The following is a 9,043-nucleotide window of genomic DNA, read 5'->3' as shown; positions in this document are numbered from 1 at the left end:
GGGCGGCCGGCGGGGGAAGGGGAGGGACGGGGGCGGCGGCAGCCAGGGATAAGCAGCTGCTGAGTGCGCGGCGGGAGCCCCGTGCGCGGTGGGAGCTCCGTGCGCCCTCGCAGGCTGCAGCCTCGGGAACCCCGCACGCTCCTCCACCCTCTCCGGTTCAGACGAGGGAGGGGCCGGGGAAGAACTTGCTTCATGACCCAGGACACCTGTTCCTAGGCCAGGTTTCTTTCTTCCTACATCACTCTGCCACCTTCTGTCACTGTGGAGGCCTCATGTTCTCCAAGGGCCTGAGAGGCAGAGGAGAGGATGCCCCGTCTTTCAGGGACTGGCAGACCACCTGCTGCCACAGCTGCGAGAAATCCTCTCCAGGGTCCTTACCCTTCCTTGGGCCTCAGGGTCTTGGTCTGGGGACACAGTGTCCACCCACAACAACCACACCTTGGAGCCACCCAGGAAAGCTGTGAAGGAAGAGCCCTCTAGCCACTTTGTTACCAGATGCCCAAGTGAGGAGGGGGACAGATGGCGGAGGCCCCTATCCACAGCTGAGTTTCCTTTGCTGCTGGGTCGTAGTCCTAGAAGAAGGGCAGGCCAGTCCCTTCCCGGCCCCTTACCCTGCACGGGTGGAGATGAGGTCAGCCCACAGCTGCGCCAACCGGGGGAGGGGGGTGCCCTGAGCACTGGCAGCTCAGGCAACTCCATTGTGGTCAGAAAGGAATGTCAGAAATGAGCTGAGAGGCAAATAAAAAACTTTCAAGGCTGTAATTTCAACGGAAAAACAGCAGGAGGCCTGTGCGGAGGGGTCTCCTGGGTGTCCAAGACTCTTTCAGGCAGAAGCAGGGGAGGACAGGCTCGGGGAGGGGAAAGAAAGAGGGCTGGGAGGATATCCTGGCCTGAAGCCTCTGTTCCTGAACTACAAAACTACAACTTCCAGCCCCATCAGACCCCCAGGTTTACCTATGGAACATCAGACCTGACCAAGAAGGATTTCAGAAACAGGCCTTCTAGGCGGTATTTTTGGTAAAGACTGGACATTGAAATCTAGGTAGGGCCAGGCCCTATCCCAGGGCACACAGATCATCTAGGCAAAACCTGGCCCAGGTATTCTGGCATTCCCGGATGCTCCCCTGGGATTGCCCTGCCTCTCTGTGCCCCGGCAGGGTGATGCCCAAGCTCTCAGACACCCAAGTAACTGGAGGTGGGAAAAGAAGGCCAGATCATTTCCCCACTCAAATTTGATCTCTCTCAGCAGCCAGAGGATAATCCTAAAACACTAACCTGATCGTGTCACTCTCCAATTCAAACCCCTTTAGTGGCTCCCTGCTGGCTGCAGGATAAGATTGAAGCTCCTTGGAGGGCCACAAGGCCCCCAAGATCTGCTTGCCTCTCCAGCCTCACCCAGCCATTCCATACTTCCAGGAGTTCTCCAGGTGGTTCCCTTTTTCCTGCCTCCATTTCCTTTGCCTGGACTGCCCTTTTGTCCTCTGCTTCACCAGACTAATGCCAACGTGGTCTTTAGGTCACAGCTTGGACATCAGTTCCTCTAGGCAGCCTCTCCTGCTCCCCATCCCCATGTCTATTGCTCCTGTATACTCTGACCTCCTTGGACGGAAGGGCAGGGGAATAAGGCATTGCTTACACAAGGTTCAGCACCTGCACAGTGCAGGTGACTCGATAAATCCTACAAATGCATGTCCTGGGTAGAAAGACTGAGCAAAGCCCCGAAGATGGCCGAGGGTAGATCTGGGCCTACAAGAGTCATCTGGGGCAAAGGGGAATGTACCTCTTCTGAATACTGGCCTCTGGGGGAAGCCTCGCCACTGGTCTCAATGTTCAATGTTAGAGCCAGACACAGAGGCCAGCCAGTGCAGCTGGGGGGCAGGAAGGAGCAGTAAACTGCCGATTGTGTATACCTGGCAGTGTGCTTTAGTGCTCCACACAACATCCCATTCAGTCCTCATCACGGTGCTGAGGTGGGAGTTAGTATTTCCATGTCACGGATGAAGCAGATGAAGCTCAGAGAGGTTAAGCAATCAGCCAGAGGCCACACAGCACAGGAGAATCAGAAGTTAGGCAGCTGAATGAAAGGGGTAGGGAGAGCAGTCTGCTTCTGTCTGACTCCACAACTCAAGTTCTCTTCAGTGCATCCATTGCCAGCCCAGCAAAGCCTTCCTTTCCTAGGTCTGGTCCCTGAATCTCAGGCAAGGGCAGTAACTTGTCTAAAGTCCACAGGGTCAGAACAAGGCCTCCTAAGCCTTGGTCTAGGGCTGAGGTCACCTTGTCCCCAACTGGGGTTCCCATCGCTGGACTGTACTGTCCTGCCGCTCAGCCCTACAGCAGGCTGAACACCCAGCCAGAGCAGGGAGAAAGGGTGTAGTCAGGATACCTATGCCAGGTTTACTCTGGGATTCTTTCTCTTACGGCCTCAGTTTTCCCTCCTGAAAACTAGGCACTCTGCCTAACAGAAACTGAACTTCTTGCAAAAGCATCCTGGGATATTTAAAAAAAAAAGTCAAAGAAAAATCGTTCAGCCCTGAACTCTGTGACCCATCCCAGGCTGCAAGTCCTGCCCAGGTCTCATCCAGACCCATCCACCTACTCCCCACCTCCCACCCCATTTAGCCTGCCATCTCCTGGTACCACTTGTAATAAAGACCCTAGCTCTGCTCCTCCCTGACTCAAAACACTGCCCTCCCCACCCCTCATAACTCCCTAGGATTCTGTCAGCTCCCTAAGCTGCAATCACAGAGATTTTTCTCATTAGGGAGGTAACTGGACACAGCAGTGAAGAGTGATTAGCTTTGAAGTCAGAATGACTTGGATTCAAATCTCAGTTCTTAGTCTTGAAGAAGTTATGAAAACTCTCTGAAGCTCAGTTTCCTCATCTGTAAAATGGGGGTGATAACAACAGTGCCCACCTCTGCTTCAAATGTGATGGTGTAGGTAAAGAACCTTGGCAGTTTGGGGCCGGCCCGGTGGCGCACTGGATAAGTGCGCCGCTTGGGAAGCGCGGTGGCGCTCCCGCCCGAGGGTTCGGATCCCACATGCGGACCGGTTCCCGCTCGCTGGCTGGGCGAGGCGCAGGAGCAACACCGAGGGTTGCAATCCCGTTGCCGGTCCCCGGTCCGGTACGGGGGCAACACTGAGGGTTGCGATCAGTTGCCGGACATGGAAAAAGACAAAAGACAAAAAAAAAAAGAACCTTGGCAGTTTCTGGCATTTGAAGAGTGCTTAGTAAATGGCTGCTGTTATTATTAGCTATACCTATATAATAACAGAATTCTCCACCGCCACCGCTTGGGGATTCCCAAGATCCCCAGAAGGGAAGCTCCACTGAGGCAAGTCTCCTGTCCCATCACCTCCCCCCCAGCCACCCCAGGCCTGAGTCATTATAAGGAACAGCCACTCCAGAATGAAGAAGCAACACCTGGGCTCCAGCAGCCCCACCACAAACATGGAGCCCAGAAAAACAAGCACCTCAGAAGCCCATGGGAGCTTGCTGACAACCACCTTCATTTTAAGCTTCCCAATTACAGAGTCCCTAACCTGGAAAAAGTCTCCAGGGACTTCGCAGGCTACTTCCCTGCCTCCAGTTATCAAACTATTCCAAAAAAAGAGATTTGCTCCCATTGCTTAAAATCCTCACATCTGTAGCCTAAGGCTGGCAAATAGCCACTCCATCAATTACCAGTGACTGTCTGGGAAGGCTGTGTTGAAGAGGACGCTGAGGTTCTGTCTTGACTCAACAGGAAAGAGCACAGTGATGAATTAATAATGTTTGCCTGGGCTCAGGAGGGGACGTATCAGTACCCATTCCATGTGTTTGTCATTCCTATTCTGGCATCTCCCTTGACCATGAGCTCCCAGAAAGCAGAGGCTGCCTTACTTAACTGTGACTCACATGACACAGGACATACCACCTAGCCTAAGTCAGAATTTAGTAAATGTTTGCTCTTGCAATCCTTACATTTTGGAAGTTCTCCTTGGTATCGAGCTAAAATGTCTCTTGCTGCGGTAGAAGCCTGTTCTTGCTGGAATGAAATACTGAGGGGTCCAGCCAAGTTTCCCACCGTGTTTGTACACAACCCTAACCCCTGATCCTTTTCCCTACTACCCTGCGCTCTGAGAGAAGATGGATTCTCACCGGGGAGGTGGAGTGGGGGGAGCCAGAGGGTAAGGCCGGTCGAACATGTGCATGTGGTAGGCTGGTGGGGAGTACACAGGCGGGGGCTCTTCATCAGAGCTATCAGGTTCCAAAGTCCTTTCCAAGATCTAAATCAGAGACAACAAAGAAAGAAAGATTAATAATCCTTCCTTGAATTTAAATAACATTTAGACAAAACCAAGTTTGGGCGAGGATGTGTAACAAGGGAAGTTTGCGCATTGCTATGGGAGGGTAACTTGACACAACCACCGCTCTGGAAAACTGTTTGGCTTTATCTACTAAAGCAAAACACATGGTTCCCTCCGACCCTACAATTCCAGCAGAATCAACAGACATGAAAGTACATGTCGCTGAAAGAATGTTCATAGCAGCATTACCCATCCAAGTAAGGTTCAAAAACAGGCAAAACAAACACAGTGATAGAAGTCAGAGCAGTTTGACCTCTGTGGGTGGGTAAGGATGGGAAGAGACCCAAGGGGGATTCCAGGTTCTGCTGATGCTTCTTGGTCTGGGTGCCGATAACATGGTGTATTGATGCTGAGAAACGTCACTGAGCTGCACATCTGATTCGTGTACTCTTCCCCAGGTGCTGTTCTTTGATGATAATGTCATTCATTCCCTCCCTCACAGTACCTCCACATCTTTTATATCATCTCAATTTCAAACAATGTGGCACAGTAAGATATGGATCGTTACCCCCATTTTACAAATGAGAAAACTGAGGCCTAGGCCGACTGAGTAGCACACACTCCTTTTAAATCTGAGTCTTCAACTTGGACCATGGTCTCTGCAGCAAGGGTGCCTCCTTCGGGCTCAATGCCTGCACACCCAGGTTGGATGCTTAGGGTGAAAGAGATAGGGGAATGCCCGGGATGCCCGCTCTCTCTCCTGGAATCCTCTCTTCATCCAGGAGCCAGAAAGAGAGGCAGGGAGAGGCCAAGGCCTGGGCAAAAGCTGGGCTTCCTGCTACATAGACTGACCTGGACTCTGCCACAGAGCCACCAGCCAGGAGATCCCTTGTCACACATCAGCCATACCTTAGCCTCCAGCTCCCCTCTTTGCTCCTCCCCACAGCTCAGTTCCCATTTCCTCCACGACCAAAGACCATGGGAAGGGCTCAAAGCCTGCAAATCAGCCCTGAGTCCCCAGACCTCAGGTGAGTTTGCAGAAGTCACCCTTAAAGGCACCTGTGCTTCTAACTCTGCAAGTCTGAGCCAGGCTGGGCTGCACTGGCACACCTCTGCCCCAAGACCAGCTGCGCCCGGCACACAGAGCCTCACAGGGACACCTTGGTGGGTGAATCCGCACACTTGAGTGCCCACGCACACACACACACATACTGCAGTGATCTGTGCACACACAGCCAGCCTGACCCAAGAAGGCCTCCCTCCCTGGAATGCACTAACGTTCTTTCCTTTGAGGTGGAAAGTATTTAAACAGATGCTTTTGTAAGAAAAGAAGAATGTAGCTGCTTCGTGGGCCACTGCTCTGCTTACCCCAAATTTCCACAAAAAGGAAAAAGAGCAAGAATACCATAGGCTCCAGTCCTGTTCACCGGCAAATCTCTGGCACCTGACACAGGACGGCAGCTCAGCATGTGTATGTGGAAAACTTGCTGCTGCTGTTCACCAGACTGCTCTGCTCTGAGAGACAGGGTCCAGGCTGGGGCCTAGAAGCCAGCTCCTGGAGGCTGAGCCCTCTCCTTCCTCAGTGGTCAGCCTGGCCTCTTCCCACTGAGGTTGGTCTGAGCAAGATGGGTAAGGACAGCTCAGTGTGATTGTTCCCAGGAGGAAGCTGCTTGTCGTTTCCTCTGACTGTGGTCTGTAGCTGTCGGCCCCCCAGACTCGGGGAGATCAGGCCCCCAGGCTGTCCTTACCAGAAGGTCCCTCCCTCCCGGCCCCTCCTGCTCCTCAGCACAGCCTCCTGGGTCAGCAAGACCAGACTTCATCAGAGGCTCCTGGAGCAGAATGCAGACATACCAAGGAGGCAGGCAGCGGGCCAGGCAAGCTCCAGAAAGGCCGATGATCTCCAGCCCCAGGGAGAGCAACCCCGGCTGTGTGTCTGGCCTTCCTTGCTTCTCTCCCCTACTCCACCAGCCACAGTGAGGTTATTCTTCAGAATCTAAAGGTGCTGAAGTCTTCAGCTGTGTGGCCTCCTGGCTTAACTCATTGTGGGTGACGGATGCCTGCCAGGTGCTCCCCGGGGCAGGGTCTGAGCAATTTATCTGACAAGAGATATTTCTCTGTGGCAAGGGTACCCCTTAGGCCAGCCCACCATCCATCAGCCTCCAGAGAGGGGGCTTTTTCCAGTCAGCAGTTATTGTCATTCCAGCTGCTGCTCATAAATTTTCCAAAGCACTTTCTGCTGGCTCAGGAACTGCTTGCCGATGGGCCCAGGCAGAGCTCCAAAGGTGGGGGGTTAGGGAAACAGCCAAGGGAGGGGAGGGCTGCTGAGATAGGAGATTGATCTGGAAAGGAAGATTCTTAGAAAAACAGAAGCACACACACAGTGCAGGCCTACCTAGGGGATGGGAAAGCCTTGCAGAAGTTCACAGGGCTGTGGGTGCCATGGATAAAGGAGGAAACATTATCCTACCTGCCAGAACAAATGAGACTGTAGAAAGAGTCAGAGCTTGCAGAGAACTTTTCCAGCTCACACTTAAAGGACGTATCTGCAAACACACGCGCACTCTCTCACCCCTCCTTTCCACAAGGTTTTCCAATATTCCCTCCACTGGCTAATCCAGGCAGATCAAAGAAGTGGTATCCCAGGAAAAGACGATAGAAAGCTGTGCAAAGAGAGCAGCAACATTTATTCCTTCAACAAACATTCCTGAGTGCCTGCTATGTGCCTTGACTGTCCTCGGTGCTGCAGGTGACACAGGGATGACACATGTCTTTTCCCACAGAGCTCCTCCTCCCACCAGGAGTTAGTTCTACCAGCACCCACTAAGGGGAGGAGAGTAAGGAGGCGTCGCCCTGCAGGGTGACTTTGATTGATAGAGAGTAGCTGCATGCAGGGCTCTGTTGAGAAGGACTCTGAGGCTCCATCTGGGTCTAAGTTTTCTCACTATAAACAAGGGTGATAATAATGCCCTCTCACAAAGTATGTGAGGACTAGAAGAGATGATACATCTAAAACACCTAGAATGGTGCCTGGCCAGGTTGGGACTCAATAATGAATGGAATTAAATCTCATCTGCGGCAACCCCTCTCCCTGACAGACTGTGTGCCTCACCCCTTCTGCACCGAGCACTGCAGTTCTTTGGAGACATGCCCTAAACTCTTGGATGGGGCCAGGGAGGACCAGCCACCCTCAGCAGGTGGGTCTTGATGCAGGGTGGCGGTCCCCGCTGCCCTAGCCATTTCCCTGGAGAGAATGAGAGAACTGCTTGGATATGACTCACTACCGCCTCCATCAGGCCAGTCAGATGGATTTAACTGGCGAGTCTGAAATGTCAGTCCCCTTTTGTGGCTGGCTGCGCTCCAGGGATACGGTCCCACCCTTTTTCTCAGCAGCAGGACCTTGTCAGCCTCACTGGTCTCCTCTCACTCCAGCATCCTAGAATGACAGATGATCCTGCTGCCATTTCCCTAACCAGTCATGTGCTGTTTCACCTGAGCCTCAGCACAAGCTGTTCCCTTTGCCCGCACTCCCTTCCCCCAGCTCTTCGCTTCGGGTCTCAGCTCAGCCATCCCTTCCTCTGGGAGGTCATGCTCTGCTCTCTGCAGCTTCCATTTCTCCCATCATAGCACTTAGCACTCTGGGCGGTCAGGGCCTGACTCCTGCCTCCAGTCCACATTGAACTGTGAGTGCTGGGAGGGCAGAAACTTTGTCTGACTTGAACAAGGTGAAAACCCAGAGGTTCAAGAGCCTTTCTTGAAAGAAAAACACACTTTTTTCAATACTGTATTTTTTCATATATAATCCCACTTCTAGACTCTAGTCCTGGAAGTGGGATTAATTCAGTATGTTGGGGTGGGGCCCAGGCACCTGCATTTTTTTTTTTTTTCTTTTTTTCGAAAGATGACCGGTAAGGGGTTCTTAACCCTGGACTTGGTGTTGTCAGCACCACGCTCTCCCAAGTGAGCTAACCGGCCATCCCTATATAGGGATGGCCGGTTAGCTCACTTGGGAGAGTGTGGTGCTGATAACACCAAGGCCACCGGTTCGGATCCCTATATAGGGATGGCCGGTTAGCTCACTTGGGAGAGTGTGGTGCTGATAACACCAAGGCCACCGGTTCGGATCCCTATATAGGGATCCGAACCGGTGGCCTTGGTGTTATCAGCACCACACTCTCCCAAGTGAGCCACAGGCCGACCCCAGCACCTGCATTTTTAACAAGCGCTTTAATTCTGATGACCCCTGACTCAGGATCTAGGACGTGCCTGGCGCACCCCTGAGTGGGCGGTCAGTGTCTGTTGAATGACTGCATGATTTCTGCCCATGAAATAAGGCCGATGACTGACGGTACGTTTCCCTAGGGGAAAGAAATTTGCTCGCTGGTTAGAACCCAGACAGGGAGTAACCCAGGTCCTCTGAGAGGTTCAAACGGTGTTTGGAGCTCGTGGTGAATCATCGGGGCCGCGCCCCTACCTCCGGAGGGATGCTGTCCTCCGAGTCGGAGCTGTCCTCGTAGACGCTGCCGCCACCCCCCTCCAGGTTCATCTGCAGCAGCTGGTCGATGGTGGCGTCCACGGCGCCGCTGTTGGCGCGCAGCACGCACTCGATGATGTCGTAGTCCATGTTGGGGAACATGGTCTTGAAGTCGTCCATGGCCTGGTTGAACTCGAGGCGGCGCACCTGGCGGGCCGGCCGGCTGTTGTTGAGCTCCTGCGGGGCTGCGGCCGCCGCGGCGCCACCCCCCGGGCCGCCCCC

General features: G+C 53.3%; 1 protein-coding gene across 1 annotated transcript in view; it reads right to left on the bottom strand.

Annotated features, from left to right (window-relative positions):
- Positions 1–9,028, bottom strand: part of CUEDC1 (CUE domain containing 1) — a gene marked incomplete at its 5' end in the record, with an annotated part of 19,709 nt that extends 10,681 nt beyond the window's left edge. Inside the window, 2 exons of the mRNA XM_008588986.1 lie at positions 4,142–4,269; positions 8,762–9,028. Coding sequence (XP_008587208.1) covers positions 4,142–4,269; positions 8,762–9,028 — 395 coding nt within the window. The remainder of the gene's footprint in view (positions 1–4,141; positions 4,270–8,761) is intronic.
- Between the last annotated feature and the right edge of the window lie 15 nt (positions 9,029–9,043).

The sequence above is a fragment of the Galeopterus variegatus genome, unplaced genomic scaffold (genome assembly GCF_000696425.1).
Source record: "Galeopterus variegatus unplaced genomic scaffold, G_variegatus-3.0.2 Scaffold133, whole genome shotgun sequence".
Taxonomy (NCBI): domain Eukaryota; kingdom Metazoa; phylum Chordata; class Mammalia; order Dermoptera; family Cynocephalidae; genus Galeopterus; species Galeopterus variegatus.
Note: the sequence above shows the minus strand (reverse complement) of the source record. Positions and strands in the feature narration are given on the sequence as shown.